The sequence below is a fragment of the Porites lutea genome, chromosome 9 (assembly GCF_958299795.1).
Source record: "Porites lutea chromosome 9, jaPorLute2.1, whole genome shotgun sequence".
Taxonomy (NCBI): Eukaryota; Metazoa; Cnidaria; class Anthozoa; order Scleractinia; family Poritidae; genus Porites; species Porites lutea.
The window spans coordinates 5190133-5207438 of NC_133209.1; the positions used below are offsets into that span (position 1 = coordinate 5190133).

The window sequence follows — 17306 nt, forward strand, 5'->3', positions numbered from 1 at the left end:
CAAACAATTTTCAAAGCTGGAAGAGAAGTTTTGTACCTCCGCGCAGCCGTTTAGTATCCTCTATATGTCTCGAGAGAACTTTTAAGCCAGGATTTCTCCAGCTTGGATTCTTTCTTATTCTTGTCTTATGGTTTCCACTTTCAGTTTTTCTCTTGATAACGCAATTATTGTAACCAATTCGCACCGCTGGCCTCTGATGATCGATCCACAGGGCCAAGCGAACAAGTGGATCAAGAACATGGAGAAACCCAACAGTCTCCAGGTCAGTCCATAAAAGTATTTGCACAACCTCGGTGGTTTAACCGTTAAAAGTCCTGGGTACAAATTAATTAATAAGCTATTTCCGAGTTCCCGATCAGCGCGCGCGTGTAGGTAAAATCTTTGCTCGTTGGCACTTACCTATAGCTATAACTAGTTTATTTATTTATTTACTTATTTATTTATTTGTTTACTAGCCACTCCCTAGAGAAATAATGATAAATTATCCACGATTCTCAAACTTATTAATTATTCATGTAGTCAAAAGCCAATAAATGATGACCATTTGGGTTATGTGGAGGACTCTTGATACATTGTACCAAATGAAACAGCAGATAAAACACCACCAGATCTTAGATGAAACATGTTTTTCACCTAAGATCAAACACTTATGAGTTGATGATAATGAGATGTTTCATTGATTAACACTACTCATGGAAACGATGCGATACCAGAGAAAACATTTCCCTGCATAATTTCTTATCGTTTCATTTTTTGACATGTCAAAAACTCGGGCTTCCTGCTTCACCACGGATTCCAAACACGTCGAAACGTTTCTGTTTCCCTGTGCTTGGCTCCCGTGATGAAGCACTCGCCTTCTTTTTTGACATTAATTTAAACATTTATTCAAATGAAACTGGCGGAGAATTCAACCTACTCACTCTAAAGAAAGGGGAATTGTTTGAAGCACCCGATTATGAATCTTTGTGTCTTACTCTGTTCAGATCACTTTCTTAAAAGATGGTAAGCCTTTTTTTTAGTATCATTTTGAAGGTTGTTTGGGTCACTCTTGCACTGTATTTTTAAACTTTTCTTGTAGGTGATCAAATTATCAGATCAGAACTACGTCCGAACCTTGGAAAACTCTTTACAGGTAAACTTCGTTGTTTTGTGAATGAGGACGAGCACGCTTCCATTGTGCTATTGTTTATGCTCCGAGGAATTTATTGTGGCATCAATTTTTTTACAAAAGTAAAACGCAAACTTTAGGTGTGCTCGTTCCCCGCTCCCCGCTCGCAGTCCCCCCCCCCCGTCCCCTGTTCCTCGTTCCGCGTTCCCCGTTCCTAGTTTCCCGTTCCGTTACCTGCTCCCCGTTTCCCCCCCCCACTCCCTGCTCCCCGTTCCCGCTTCCCTTTCCCCGTTTCCTGCTCCACGTTCCCCGCTCCCCGCTCCCCGCTTCCCGTTTCCCGTTTTAGTAACATCCAGTTTAGAACTAGACAGCCGCAAAGTAGAATACCACCCATAGCTTTTCGTTTGCGTTGCCGCACTCTATCCAAATAAAAAAATTTTGATTTGCTATGATAGATCGATTTGGATGTGCCTGATGGTACGTTCTACGTAATAGTTGTTTGTTAGAAGTTCAGTTCTTACCTACTACGTATCTTAATGCATGGCAGACTTACTGAGTGATGCCAATCTTGATGTTACCTATCAAACACTAGAAGAAGTGTTTCGTCTTATGTCCAAACACCGATAAGTGCAAGGGTAAAAACCCAAGCGATTCGAATTCTTTTACATCGTTATTGGTATGTCTGGATGGTAGATGGAAATCTTCTCACACTTCATGTCTTGGACATAGATTCTCGAATAGGTACCTGAAGGGCTTTTTGATGATAGCGATTTCCTTCTATCTTTTTACTTCGGCGGAGCGCGAAGTAAAGGTTTCGCGACGCTCAGGAATGTATCAAAGTTACAATTTTTTGACAAGATTGGGCATGCAAAGTCTGTAGGTTTTCGGTTTTATTCGGCTATTTGACGAAATGAGAGCCGAATTAATTTGAGCTATCTCGAGATCACTTCGATTTCTTTGATTTATTCTTTAACTTTTTCGAGGAAGAAAGAATTATTATTTTGGCTTTCCCGGGGTTTGAACCGACTCACCTGTGTGACCCGTCAGATCAGAGGAGACTCTAAGTTGAGGGATTAGCCGATTGCGCTACTGCGACCCAAGGTAGGTTGGGATGTGAAAAAATAGTTATGAAATGATGCACTAGTTTCGGGACAAGATTGGGCGTGCAAGTTCGTGACTTTTCGGCTTGTTTCAACTATTTCACAAAATGAGACCGGACTACTTCGTGATATCTTGAGATCACTTCGAGTTTAGTCTTTAATTACTCAAGGAATAAATAGAGGATATTTCGTGGCCGCGCAGAGACACGAAATTTCTCTTCGAGTGTTGAAAAACATTTCACGAGTGAGCCCTCCTTTCGAACTGTTTTATGATGAATTTAAAGTTACAAAATGCTGCAAAAAATGCTTTCATGCGTTGCGTGACTTTCTCGAACGTTCTTTACGTTTTTGGATTATCCAAGAACAATTAATTAGGGCATGTTTCCATTTCATTATGTCAAACGGTATACAAGTTCTAAGCGAGTTCTTTTGAAGAACTAAGTTTTTCCCACGAGCTGGACTGCTGTGTTTAGTCAAGTGTGACGAAGGTCGATTTTCAGGTATTGTGTTTACAAGTTCGCGGAAGCCGTAAGATATCTGAAGTTCAAGTGAGAGTTTGTTATTATTGGTAGAGGCTGTTTAGTTTTACTCAAAGTTCAAGTCAAGTTTGTGTTGGTGGATGCTGTGTTTTAAAGCTCTGTAAAGGCTATGTTCCTTTGGTGTTAAACTTCCTTGTGTTAATACGACATCCCTGCGTGCTGATAGTCAGTGAATAATTATCCTCAAAACATTCGAACTCGTGACTTTGACTTTGAGCCAATTCCATGCTCAACGTAATTGACTCCTTACCCGTGCCTTACATATCTTTAATCAGTACATGAGACTGCTATGCTGTTTTTGAAGCCTGATGTGACTAAGGAAAATAGAGAATTGTTTTTTAGAAGGATTTGTATGGAGTCATCAGAGCATAACTGGGCTAATATCGCGGAGACAATTTGTCCTGAAATGCTAGTTTTTGGCAAGTAGGCCTCTTGGATGTTGCTCTTTTCAGAATATCCTGACAAATCCCATAATTTCACACCTTACTCTTACCATATTTGATTTCTTACTATTCCTCCGCATTTACAATTAATTAGTTCCACAACCACGACGCCGAAGTGTACGCTAGCTCCGTAGCGTCTTGTTATTGATTACTTATGGGTCTAAAAATTGTATTTTAAAGTTTGGTACCCCTGTTCTGTTGGAGAATGTCGGAGAGGAACTGGATCCACTACTGGAACCAATCTTGTTGAAACAGACATTTAAACAGGTGTGCTGGAATAATTTAATAAGGAGGTTAAGCAACCACATCGGCGACTGGGACAGAAAAAAACGAATTTGCGCTGTTTGAATTCTCTCAATTCAATATGTCAAATGTTAGCAAATTTTTCGGGAGTTTCGAATAACTTAAATTCACACTTGGCTCCGAAGCTGAGAAGTATAAAACAAAAGAAACCGCATTAAGATCCAGGGATAAATAATTCATTTCATTTGTGTTGTTCCCTTCAGCCTCGGAGCCAAGTTTAACTTTTGATAATTCTAAACTGGCCCTTTCGAAAGAAGTGTATCTAAGGTCAGAAAAAGAAAAAGAAAATCGTTTTCTTATGCTCACGTCCTCCTTAAAACGTAAAAGTAGGACGTCTCACCATAGTTGGTAGAGGAGACTGGTTATGTAAGGCAACAAACATCAAATATAAAAACAATAGTAGTGCAGTTCATGTTGGAAGCTCCTAGACGGTGTACAATCCTTTGTTTTCTTTTGGCAAATTGTGACGTAATAAATTAATGCGACTTTTTTGTTGCTCAGTATGGTCAAAATGATAAGAATGCTATTGAACGTTGTGCACCGTCAAATCCACAAAAACATGTGAAAAAGAAGTCTGACGGGCTCCATGACCATTCCAATCTATTAACTATGGTTTCGCTTCGTAGTCCAGGCAACGAAACTGACGAAATGTACAAAATAGCGTCAATCAGGTGCAAAGTTGTTGTTGTTTTGGTAATCTAAAGCTATTGCTCTTTGACGTTTTCTTTGTCATGACGTGGTTGCTTAAGCTTCCTATTCTTCTTTGCATCCAATGTTCGTTATTATTGCATTGTATTCATAGCTTATCAAATTATTTGGGTTAAGCGAAGAAATACAAATTCATCGTATGTTTTTCTTTAGGGTGGAGTAGAATATCTGCGCATGGGTGATCATGTTGTGGAGTTTAGCAGGGTAGGTCTTTATTGTCGAATTTATTTTATGTTTAATGATGGTTTTGTTTTCCTGGTACATTGCCTTAGTTCGTTTTTTCTTTTGCAGGACTTCAGATTTTACATCACCACAAAACTGAGAAACCCACATTATTTGCCTGAGGTGTCAGTAAAGGTAAGTTACGAATGAATATCGCCGTTCAACACTAGACATGGAATGTTTACTCCGATTTGCCTCCAGTAAGACGCGCTTCTTTTGTTATTAGTTTTACGTTATCTGTTAATGTGTGACAGCGAGTCTATCTCCAAATTCACATGTACTCTATGTCTTCTTAGAGGGTTTTTTTGGCACGATTTTCAATATTCTCACGGAGTTCGGCGTTTTTACGATACACACAACTGATGAAATCTTCGAAACTTCAGTTGCGTTGCTCTGATGCCCAGCTTGGTTTAAAACGGAATTCTGTTGCTTTGAAATGGGATCTTTTTTCAGTTAATATTAATTGTACATCAAGCTAGAATCTTAGTAATTCTCTTTTGGAAATTACAGCTGATCAACAGATTAGGCGTGCAAGGTAATGTAGGCCAAGCGTGGGAAGGGAAAACTAGTGAAGAGCCTTTTCCCCACTTCCTTCGGGTTGTTAGCTCGCCCCAATCTCAGAGGAGCTCTTTTTGAGTATGCCCGTAACTCTTGTCATGTTCTCACAGGTGACCCTTTTAAACTTCATGATAACTCCTCTGGGCCTGGAGGATCAGCTGCTTGGAATTGTAGCTGCCAAGGAGAAGCCTGAATTGGAGGAGAAAAAGAACGAGTTGATTATCGAGAGCGCCAAGAACAAGAAACAGCTGAAGGAGATTGAGGATAAGATTCTGGAGGTGCTATCAACCAGCGAAGGCAACATACTGGAGGAAGAGACAGCCATCGAGGTACCCATCCGCCTACAGTTTGACATTCTTAAAGCATGTTGAGAACTCCCGATGTTAACATCAAACGTTGTTGTTATCATTTAAAGAGAACCCGTGCTTTTGTTTGAAATATGTTGTTCAACTGTTTTGTACCTGTTCTCGCCCTTGTCGCCTTAGTTTCTGGTTGCTTAAACCCCTTTACTTTCAAGATGCAATTGTTTGTTTACATGTTCGCACGCCGGTCCCCTCGCAATCTAAAGCCCTGTATAGGACGACACAGAATCAATTTGGTCCAATGAAAGATGGTAATTCTTATCTATTGTATTTGCTGTAATGTTAGTACATGGTTTACTGGCAAAGGCCTTTCTTGCGTACACCAAATGGACTGAGTTTTCTAAAACATTACGTTTACTCTTTTTTTCATTCATTTATTATTTTGTAGGTGTTGTCATCCAGCAAGAAGTTGTCAGAGGAAATCTCTGTTAAACAGGAAATCGCCTCAAAGACCGAAGAAGAAATTGATAAGACTCGCGGTGGTTATAAGCCTGTAAGCCGTACTTGAAATCTTCATTTGCGCTTTGTTTTGCTAGTTATTCTATGTATTTCAGGTTACCTTCATCTTTATCTTATCGGACTGGCCAACGATCACTTTTCTTGCTCTACAGCAATAGCAAGGGAGCCCGATTTTAGGTTAAAGGTTAACACCGTTCCGATAGAAAGTACTAAATCTCACCTTATTTTTGGCCCATTATGCCATGAAACAACAACAACAACAATTTGCCGACTGAAATATCAATCGGATTACATTTAAGACTACCATAGTTTATATATGTGAAACTGAACCGAGTGAAAAACGAAATTTGGCAAACATGATCTTCACTTAAGTTAATGTTTTCTGGTCTTTTACCTGTTTAAAGGAGGGTGAAATTCGGCGGAAAAGTTTTTCAAACAAAATTATTGTCACGCTTGTCACACAAGGTTTGCCGTCTTCTTTCCTCTCCCGTCCTGTTGTGTAAGCTGACTATTGTTTGTCAAAGACCTTGTTTTTAAAATGTTATGTGTTACTTTCCCAGGTGGCCCGACACTCCAGTATCCTGTTCTTCACCATATCTGACCTGGCCAACATCGAGCCAATGTATCAGTACTCCCTCACCTGGTTTATTAACTTATACCTCCAGGTGAGTTCCCCGTTTTGTTAGTTAAAGAATCTTACAAATAAGTCACCAGCAAAAAATGGACTCCATGCTATCGGACCTACCTGTGGTACATACCTCGGCGTTTTTCGTAATCAAAACGGAATCTGCCAAATAAGTCTCATGGTATCTAGCGCAACACGCGAAGGGATGCTTAGCCGGATGACTTTAAGTTTCTGTGAAACTGCCTACCTACCCCTCCCCTAAGGCAACATTTTGCCCTATGTGATAATGTTGACTTAGGGGAGGGGTGGGTGGTCAGTTTCCTAGAAACCTAAATTGATCCGCTAAGCCTACTTCACAGACGTAACCTACCCCGGCTAGTAATGTCTGCGACGCAACGCCGAGGTCCCTGTTTTGCGCCCCCAACGGACTCAACGAGTTTCCGGAAGTGCGACTCGAATTTCCCTTTACTAATTGGTCAATTGAATAATGCCTGGTTTAACAGGCCGACCGTGGCTCGAGCTCAAGTCCTGGTACACAGGTAGGGACCCAGAGCAAGGATTTCGGCGCTGGCTCCCAGACCTGCAGACGGACTTAACCTCAGGTTTATTTCATCTGTGGTGCAGGCTAGCTAGTGAATGTTTATGTACGAGGAGTTTATTTCTTTTTAGTAAGTGATTAAAGAAACGAATTTTCAATGATGATACTGACGGAGGAAGTAATTTTTGACTTAATATGACCGCGCAAATGAGGAATTGTTAAGCCCAGTCCAAACGGACCCAACAATGTTGGATGTTACATGTTGCGTCCGTTTGCACACCCTGTTGTATTTGCGTGTTGTTGGGAGTTGTTGTGCAAAGTTTGAAACCAGTCAAACTTTTAGCTGCGTGCTAACGGACGCAACAACTCCCAACAATTTTGGGAGTTGCTGCCTCTATTTGCATGTAGCTTAAGGTTATTAAAAAAACCTTTTTCAATTAATTACTTGCTTGTTTAATTCTTCTCGTCATTTTGTGTGTTTTTTTTCTGTTTGTAGTCCATCATAAATAGCGAACCATCCTCAGATCTGTCAAGAAGAATCATCAATCTAAACGATCATTTTACCTACAGGTGAGATATAATTATCTTTCAATATTCACGCAGAACGACTTCCAAAAGTGCAAACCAAGATTCTTTCTCTTTTTTGTAGCTGGCAGTAAATAAGGAGACTAAATATAATAGACCTTTCCACGGTTTTTCCAACTTTAGTTTATGGACGAGTTAGGGAAAAGCCGTCGACTGCGCTGGAAAGAGAGCCTTTTAATTAGTAAAATTGCCAAGCTTGAAAGTGGTTTGTTGAAAACTCGCGAAGATATAGCTCGGCCCTCCTCAAAGTCGCGAAATTTTACAGACGCTTGTGTGCCCCATCTTACCCTGGGTACCAGAGGTTTTTCTCGTGTGCGGCGGAAATTTTCGGTGTTGGCCGAAGGCCGACACATCTTCGGCCGTAGGCCGAAGCCACGAGCGGCAAAGACCGGAAACCACGCTAGAAAAGTCTCTTGCACCCAGGGTAGCCCCATCTTACAAGCGTCTGTAAATTTTCGCAACTTTGCGGTGCTATATCTTCGCTCGCTTAAGACGTATCACTTTTAAACTTGGCAAGTTTACTTATATTAAGGCGCTCTTTCTAGTGATGTCGAATGATTTTCCCCAACTGGTCCATGTCAAAAATTGAAAAAACCGTGCAAGGGTCTATTGTCATGATATCAGTCAAATTTGTAGTTGGGGCCAGGTGACCTGGCCTTTATCTGGAAACGAGGCTTTAGTTTTCTTTTCTTCTCTCGTACTACATTACTAAACTCTATTAACTTAAAGGTAAAACTCAACGTTAGATAACTGTCTGTTTTGTCGCAGCAATAAGATATATAACTTATAATAATTAATTTCCTTGTAAATAGAAATTTGGATTTCATTTTTTGGGAGTTAACTTTGAAAACTCTTAGTTTCTCCAACTTCCGTCACTAATATATCTTTTAGTTTCGTTTATCTATATGCCTGTGTATTGAAATGTTATATCTCATTATTTTTTATTATCCTCTGTATTTCCATTGGAAAGTGAAACCTGACTTGAATGGTCTCAAGCCGTTTCCTGGTAATAAAATTCACTGCCGTCAAACAGTTAACTTGTATAGTTCTATTCTGTGATTAGACTGTTTCTACACTGTATCTTTTTCTTGTTGTCTTTTCAGTATTTACAAAAACGTGTGCCGATCGTTGTTTGAGAAGGACAAGCTCTTATTTTCATTTCTGCTGTGTATTGGCATTCAAAGGGGCAGGTAGGAGGCATTCATCGCTCACCCTGAAAAGTGGTAACAATCACCTACTCTTGAAAAAACCACAATTGTTTAAGTTCAACTTTTTTTGAGTATATTGTAGAGCACAAGCTGCATGTGGTGCTTTGTGCATCATGGCTTCGTCGGAACTAACACTGGTTCTATTCCTAAGGCGCGAAGATGATTCTTTATACCTAGGGAGTAATTTAAGCTGTACAAAGGATGGTCACTGTGTTTAAATTTGTTAAAAAGGCGGCGTTAATATTTTGATCCTCGGCTGCATGACCTCCAACTCTTACCTAGGTTTTCCACTTTGTGTTGCAGTTCTTTGTTCAACTTTAAACTTTGAAATTTTGCTAATCGTAAGGCGCTCTTTCAATGAGCTGCTATGGGCATTTGCTGATTGGTCCTTAAAAAAACCTCAATAACATATCATTTTCCTTCAATTGCAGCGGTAAAATTGATGAACAAGAGTGGCGGTTTCTGCTGACGGGAGGAGTTGCCCTGGAGAACAAGTTCCCAAACCCTGCCTCTGATTGGTTGACCGAAAAGTCCTGGGCTGAAATGGTTCGTTGTTCAGCGCTGCCGTCTTTCAAGGGAATCTTGAAACACTTCACTGAAAACGTGAGTTTTAGATAGACGGCTCGTAGAAGTTCCTGAAAAATGCTTGTAATATTTTCCACGTACTTTCTGACGTGAGGCGTGGGCAGTCTCTCACGTGAAAAAACTCCTGGTGGTTTATTGGTGTGTTATCAGTATTTTGAGATAGCGAGGTTTTAGACCAGGTAGTTATCGCGTGTAACTGCTATCCTCTTGTAAGGGAATCCAAAACATTCTTGGATTCTGGATTCTACTCCATGGATTTCGGATTTCAGGTATTGGTTTCCGGATTCTTTTTTAGCAGAACTTGGATTGCGGATTTCAAACGGGGCGAAATTGCGCTTTGGTACTGTTTGGGGGGAAGTATCGCTCTTTTTACACTGCTTCTTCTATTGACCTTTTCGACGTTGCGCGCTGGCGCGAGTCTTGTCCAACATTTATCCCACAGACCGTCTCGTAGTGCAATTCACTAGATGCAAGTCCGGGAAACCGCCCACCTACCCTTCCCCTATGCCAACATTAACACTTACTTCTTACTGAGGGCAAAATGTTGGCTTAGGGGAGGGATAGGTGGGCAGATTCCACGAAACGTTTAGTTATCCGCAACTTCCACGTAAAACCTCGAGATGGCCTTACCCAGGCATTTCTCCACTCCACCCTGCGAAAGTTCAAAACTCACCTTAGTCCTATGGCGATTTAATTCGTTTTAACCCGTTCATATGTTGAAAGATACTTTCTCAACCAAGTTCATTGTATTTCCTCCTTAATCGTTGAGTAAAACATGGTGGAAAGTGTCTTCAAGGTACAAAGTGTCTTTGAAACAGGTTGATCGACACAGTTGCCACGCATCACACGCTTCAAAGAAATATGGCGCGTTTCTATAAATCTCATTGATGGACATTAAAGTGGTCCGTACACAAATGTCTTTGCCCCGCAGCACTCAAACAGCGCTTTTAGTACTGTGCCATTTTCAGTAAGACGTCGATAAAAGCTTGTGACAAGTTAAATTGCCGTAGAAATTTTGCTGTAATGAAAAAAAAACCCTGTGATGAAGTGATCACGTTTCACCTCTCAGCAAAACAGAAATGCAATTTTCCGTCGAAAAAGCGATGCTGTTTTGTGCTTTATAAGTTGCAGTGTTATTATTAAGTAAGTTAACATTTTGAAAACATGCAGAGTTCCCATGGCTGACTGATAAGGGCGCCAAGGGAGTTTTAAAAGCCCGGACGTTCCAAGTTCTGGCACACCTGCACTTTTACAACTATTTGCCTGATGGCCTTCGCTTCTAGAAGGAAATTGATAATGAATACGAGTGTTCAAACCAAGTTCATATACTTTAATTAATAATTTGTCACATTAGCCTTAAACTGTTTTTAACGAAGTTTTGAAAGCCCGGACTTACTGTTTTCTGGCTCAGCTGCACTTGTTTAACGAGTTTGCTTCATGGCCTTCGCTTCCAGTTAAATAAACTTGCAGTTGGAGTTAGAGTAGGAAACTGATTACGAATACGAGCGTTCAAACCAAGTTCATATGCTTTAATTAATAATTTGCCACAATAGTCTTAAACTTTTTAAATCGCTGCATGTACTGGTCGTTACAGGAAAGATAATCGTCCCAGGCAATTGACTGACTCGAAATTCCAAAGTAGCATTTTCGATGAATTTTTTTGTGTGTGCTTTTAAACTTGCGGATTTTTTAGCCGATTATTATGCACTATATAAGGCTGTCTTTGTTTATTTTGGGTTGAATACAAAAATCTTCCTTACTGATTACCAACGAACTTTGAATCTTCACTACGGGAACCAGCTAAACCTACGATTTAAAACCTCGCGAAAGTCGATGTTTCGAAAGCAATAGATCCATGGATTGATTGCTGATGATGTAAAAGCAACCGCCTCAACCCAGGGCCACACAACATTATAATATTTAACATACAAACAATAATCTTCTCCTTTCACTTCGTGCACAATGGTGGCGACTAAACAAGGCATCCATGAAGCGATAAATACACCCACTACCATCCCTACTGTTTTTAGGGCTTTATAGTTCTTTACGGCATGATATACAGTATTGTTCTGGAAAGAGTTGTCTTGTATTCTTCTGATCTGTCTCCTGGCAGCTTTAAAAATCAATGCATAGCAGAAAGCAACGATGATGTTTGGCACTAAAAACGTGGCAGCCGGTATTATAATGAGAATCTCCATATTTTCCTCGCTCACGAACAACAGTGAAAGCGGTAGAAATATCGAGGCCACCCAAACTGAAATGATCGAGGAATGACATGTACGTTTGGTTACAATAAGTCTGTAACGAAGAGGAAAGCAAATTGCGATAAAGCGATCCACAGAAACACAACACAAGTTTAAAGTTGTAGCCGCAGTTGTGTGTATCCATAACATTTCCAGAATTTCGGATCGTGTACTAATAAACGGCGGCTGAATCTCATAACGCACGGCTATCCACATAGGGTTAATGACAAGCCCTACAAGAATGTCCGCTGTTGCCAACGAGATTATAAAACGGTTTGAAATGGTTCTTAAAGATTCGTGTTTATAAAACAACCACAACAAGGGCGTTTCCAGTAATAGTCGCTAGGCTAGTAAAACTAAGCCAAACGGATAGGATGAAAACGGATTCACTTCCTAATCGCTCATCGGGGCACGACACATTCATATTAGGTTCCATGTAGAAGGCGATAAAATCTCCTCTTTTGAGGTCTTTTCTAAGCCTTTTAATACCTAATAGCCAGGATACGGTTCCAGAAACGAGTCTTTTGATGGAAGATTCGTGGCCCACTAAAACTATATCATCCAGTTGCAGAAGCTCAGAAATGTCTGCTCTTGAACCACTCACCGCCCAAAGAACAGCACTGTGTTTTAGATTCTCTAGTCAAGTCAGTAAAACCTGCCAAATCACTTTACGGCCTGCATCTTGAACGTAAGATGTAAAACAAGACATTTGAACCTCCTAATTATTTTTCATTCACTTGGCGATCATTTAAACTGACAACTTCCGTTTTCACTTGACATTATAAGGTAGACTGAAGTGTTTTTTTTTTCTTCTTTTGTTAGACTAGTTTTCCTTTCACGTCTTTTTGTGCCTACCACACATGGGCCAGATTCGCGGTGTGCTCGAAATGAGCACAAAAATGAGTTAAAATTATCGGTGTCCCCTCCTTCTTTGAAAGAACAAAAACATGTAAATGTTAGAAATTAGGCAATGAGGCAGCTTATTTCAGCTGGTATTTACAAGTTTGCACCCTCCTTGCCATTCCGCTCGTATTGATTGACAATGTGTTTTAGGCATTAATTACTGATGCTCTTAGAGACAAGATTATTTTTGCATATAAATAGAATCGTTTGCGCAGATGCCATTATTTTCATTTTTTTTTCATAAAATTTTAAAAGAGCCACACCAGAGCTCCTAAGTTATGCCGTCTGCTATATAAAAAGGCGTAAAAAACATTTTGCCATCTGACCCCTCAATCTTAATAAGAACAAATGAGAAAATTGATTATAAAAGTTCTAATTCCGCAGTTCGTTGTTCGTATTCAGAATTGGATGTTTTGCTCTGTTATTGATTTAGCGATCTGATATTCTTCACGCTATGCTTTGTTCCTCTGGGTTACCGATTCAGGGTGCTTTACCGCACGTCATATTGGCAGTTAGTTGCAAACACAGGTATCCCAAGCTCACGAGTGAGAATAGTGTTGCGTAACAGAAATATTATAAGGGTTCGTATAGAAAATTTATCGAACGTTATTTAGGGCATTAAAATAGAAATAAAAATACATCAAAACTTCTTACCTTGTCTCCTTGTCTTGTTTGTGGTATGTTCTTAGCATTTCTGGCCGTTTCCGCGCGATTCTAGTGAGTTTTACTTCTACCATTGTTCTCTCTGGAACGGCCAGAAATGCTAAGAACATACCACAAAGAAGAAAAGGAGGCAAGGTAAGAAGTTTTGATATATTTTTATTTCTATTTTAAGCCCTAAATAACGATCGATAAATTTTCCATAAAATGTCTTAAAATATTTCTCTTAAGCAACACAATTCTCACTCGTGAGCTTGGGGTACCTGTGTTCCACCTGACAGAAAAAAGGACCCTGCAGAAGAGAGAGTTAGTTTGGGTACCAGAGGTTTATTCTCGCGCGCGACAAGGAGCTTCGTCAGCAGCAGGCCGACACGTCTTCGGCCGAAACCGCGTATGAAAAGCCTCTGGCACCCAGGGTAAGGAAAGAGAAACTGCGCCATTAATTTCCAGTAAGGACACCGTTAACAGCTTGTGACAAGTTAAACTGGCGTTATGTTATGAAGTGATCACGTCTCACCTCTCAGAAAAACAGAAATGGAATTTCCTTCGAAAAAGCGAGGCTGATTTGTGCTTTTCAAGTTGTAATGTTATTATTAAGTAAGTTAACACTTATGTAAGTTGCATAAAGTCACCATGACTGAGTGATAATGGCTCCACGGACTTTTAAAAGCCCGGACTTACCGGGTTGTGGCCTAGCTGCACCTGTTTAACGAGTTTGCTTCGTGGCCTGCGCTTCCGGTTAAAAAAAGCACTTGCAGTGGTGTACGAGTAGGAAACTGATTACGAATACGAGCTTTCAAACCAAGTTCGTAAGCTTTAGATAATAACTTGTCACATTTACCTTACCTTTTGAATAGCTGTATGTATTGGTCATTAACAGAAAGGAATCTCCTATGGTAATTCTAGGCAAGTAGCTGACTCGAAATTCCCAAGTCGCCTTTGCGATTGCTAAACACGCTTTCTACTTTAAGATGCTTTTAGTTACAAACTACGACTTTTTTAGCCAACTGTTATGCGTCATACATTTGCAAAGGCAAAATAAAAGCCCTCTTTTTTAGTCTTAACTATCTGGGTTAAGAACAGAAGTCTTCCTCATTGATTATCCAACGAACTTTGTATCTCACAATTTTCACGACGGAAACCAAGTAAACCTACGATTTAAGACCTCGCGAAAGTCTGTGTTTCGAAAGCAATAGATCCATGGATTGATAGCTGATGACGTAAAAGCAACCGCTTCAATCCATGGCCACACAGAGACAAAATATCTGTCATCTAAACAAGGATCCCCTCCTTTCACTTGGTGCACAATGGAGACGACTAAACAAGGCATGTATGAAGCGATGAATACACCCAATACAAACCCTACTGTTTTTAGGGCTTTATAGTTCTGTTTCGCATTAAACATAGTATTGTTCTCGATAGAGTTTTCTCGTATTCTTCTGATCTGTCTCCTTGCAGCTTTAAAAATCCATGCATAGCAGAAGGTAACGATTATGGTGGGCAGTAAAAACGTGGCGACCGATAACATCATTCCCATTTTTTCCTCGCTTACGAATATCAAAGATAACGGCAGTAATATCGAAGCAACCCAAGCTGAAATGATCGAATAGTGACATGCACGTGTGGTTATAATGAATTTGTAACGAAGAGGAAAACAAATGGCGATAAAGCGATCCACAGAAACACAGCACAAGTTAAAAGTTGTAGCCGCAGTCGTGTATACCCATAACATGTTCAAAATTTTGGTCCAAGCACTAGTATCTGGCGGCTGAATCACATAACGTTCGGCTATCCACACGGGTGTTATGACAAGCCCTACGAGGAAGTCCGCTGTTGCCAACGAGATTATAAAACGGTTTGAAGTAGTTCTTAAAGACTCGTGTTTATAAAACAACCACATTTCAAGGGCGTTTCCAGCTACAGCTGCAAGGCTAGTAAAACTAAGCCAAACAGATAGGATGATAACCGATTCACTCTCTAATCGGTTATCGGAGCACCATTCATCAATGTTAGGTTCCATGTAGAAGGCGATAAAGTTTCCTGCCTTGACGAGTCTTTTCTAAACTTGAAAGGGCCTAATAGCTGATGTTATTAGATGCGGTTCGAAAAATGTTTTTTCAGCATGGCTTCAAAATGCTTGAGTCTGTTGATTGAAGGTGCCTGCCCACTAAAACGATATCATTCAGTTGCAATTCGTCGGAAAAAGAGCCTCCAGTTAAACTACTCAGCACCGAATGAGCATCATTGTCTTGTTGTTGACTTTCTTATGCTAGTCAATCAATAAAACTCACCAAATCATTTTGCAGCCTGCATTTTACGCTGATTGTACTTAAGATGTAAGGCAAGACACTTGAACCTCCCCCCGAATGATTTGTCATTCACCTGGCGATCATTCAAAATGTCACCTTTCGTTCTCGTTTGCCAGTGTTCGGTAAATTGATGTTTATTTAATACACTAGTCCTCTCTGACGCTTTCTTGCCCTGAATACACCTGACTGCACAGTTTGGTCGAATAAAATAATAAGTGAAAATTCTCGGTCCCATATCCTTCATTAAAACTGCAAAATAACATGTTAATGTCAAAAATTAGAACACGCTCTTTTATTAACAAATTCACCGCCTAGTGGGGCATCCCCGCTCGTATTGATTGACAATGTGTTTTAAGCATTGATTACTGATGCACTCAGAAATAAGATAATTTTTGCATATAAATGGAACGTTTGCACAGATGCCATTATTTTCATTTTGTCTCATGAAACTTTTAAAAGAGTCATCCTAGAGCTCATAAATTGTGTTGCGTGTTATATTAAAAAGCGTGAACAACAATTTGCCATCTGACACCCAAACTTAAATGGAACTAATAAGAAAAATGATTATCCGCAGTTCGTTGTTCGTATTTAGAATTGGATTTTTTGTTCCGTTATTACTTTCCTTATCAATCTGATATTTTTCACCTTACGCTTTGTTCCTCTGGGTTACCGATTCAGGGTGTGTTTACCGAACGCTACGTTGGCAGTTAGATCAATTGACTTGAAAGAGCGAAAGCGGCCTTATTAAGCCACCACTGTAGGTAACTTATGGCAACCTCTGACTGAAAAAAAAAGAAGCAAATAAATGAACACATTTTCGTTGTATGAAGCCTTTTGTAAACCGTGATGAAAATTCACATTTAAAATTTTCTCGCTCTTTCTCCGCCTTAAATTTCCACGAGAAGTTGAATTTTTCAAGGTTGAAGCAAAGCGCAGCTGACGTTAAATTCAGTGTCTGAATCATTTCTGAATCATTTTTACGAGATCCCTGTCACAAATCTTTCATAGCTTGGGCAATGCATCGTTAAGTCCTGTGGAAGTATGTGGTAGTCCTTGCACTGCAAGATTTTCGACTTCAAATTTTGTATGAAACTACATCGCGGTGGCCCTAGGATCCCCACCCACCCCCATTTAAGATTTCCGCGAGAAGCGAGGTCCTTCAGTTTTCTAGCGACTCCAATCGGGCGTGCGTGGGACTTTTTCCGCCCTCGCGCGTTTCTCTCGTTGGAGTAAGAAAAAGATAGACTGTTTGAAGAAATATTGGGTAATGAAATGATTTTATAATGGTTAAGTGTTGTCTGCCCTTTATTTCTTTTTATTTATTTCATAGCTGTCAGAGTGGAAAGCATTTTATGACTCAGCTAATCCCCAAACTGAACCACTCCCAGAACCGTGGGAAGATGAACTCAACAAAATACAGCATCTAATTGTTTTAAGATGTCTCAGGCCAGATAAGGTGCAGGATGAAAGCTATATTAACATTGTACCTAGCATCCCACGCAGACGTTCTTAGGGGTTCGTCACACGTTCCTGCCACGTTGGGGAGGATTCCGTGACGAGCCAAAACAAGGTCTGCGTGGCAAATGAACGCCGAGTCGGAAATGGTTTGAAGTAAATGTGGTGCTCCTGGGTGTTTCGTGTCACAGAAACTGGAATAACCTTCAACCGTGTAGCCCCGGCGGGGTCATTTTTATACGGGAAAGCTCCTTCCCGAGGCCCGACCACTTGCCCTTTTATGTACCACTTTAATCGACAGAAAAGGTACCCCTTTCCTATGCCTCGTATTGACGAATGCCTTGTTTAGAACTATGCATCCCTTTTAACTGCCGTAAATGTACAGTTTTAAAA

General features: G+C 40.3%; 2 protein-coding genes and 1 pseudogene across 2 annotated transcripts in view; 1 reads left to right on the top strand and 2 right to left on the bottom strand.

The window, feature by feature from the left end:
• LOC140948623 (dynein axonemal heavy chain 3-like) overlaps positions 1-17306 on the top strand; it is a 97685-nt gene that overhangs the window by 63821 nt on the left and 16558 nt on the right. Inside the window, exons 65-76 of the mRNA XM_073397889.1 lie at positions 145-262; positions 1079-1132; positions 3371-3457; positions 4355-4405; positions 4493-4558; positions 5092-5310; positions 5732-5836; positions 6363-6467; positions 7462-7535; positions 8654-8740; positions 9190-9361; positions 16789-16914. Coding sequence (XP_073253990.1) covers positions 145-262; positions 1079-1132; positions 3371-3457; positions 4355-4405; positions 4493-4558; positions 5092-5310; positions 5732-5836; positions 6363-6467; positions 7462-7535; positions 8654-8740; positions 9190-9361; positions 16789-16914 — 1264 coding nt within the window. The remainder of the gene's footprint in view (positions 1-144; positions 263-1078; positions 1133-3370; positions 3458-4354; positions 4406-4492; positions 4559-5091; positions 5311-5731; positions 5837-6362; positions 6468-7461; positions 7536-8653; positions 8741-9189; positions 9362-16788; positions 16915-17306) is intronic.
• On the bottom strand, positions 10894-12010 carry LOC140947942 (beta-2 adrenergic receptor-like; annotated as a pseudogene).
• LOC140948622 (beta-2 adrenergic receptor-like) lies at positions 14279-15635 on the bottom strand. Its single transcript, XM_073397888.1, has one exon. It carries the CDS (start codon positions 15167-15169, stop codon positions 14279-14281), a length of 891 nt encoding a protein of 296 aa, XP_073253989.1. The 5' UTR covers positions 15170-15635.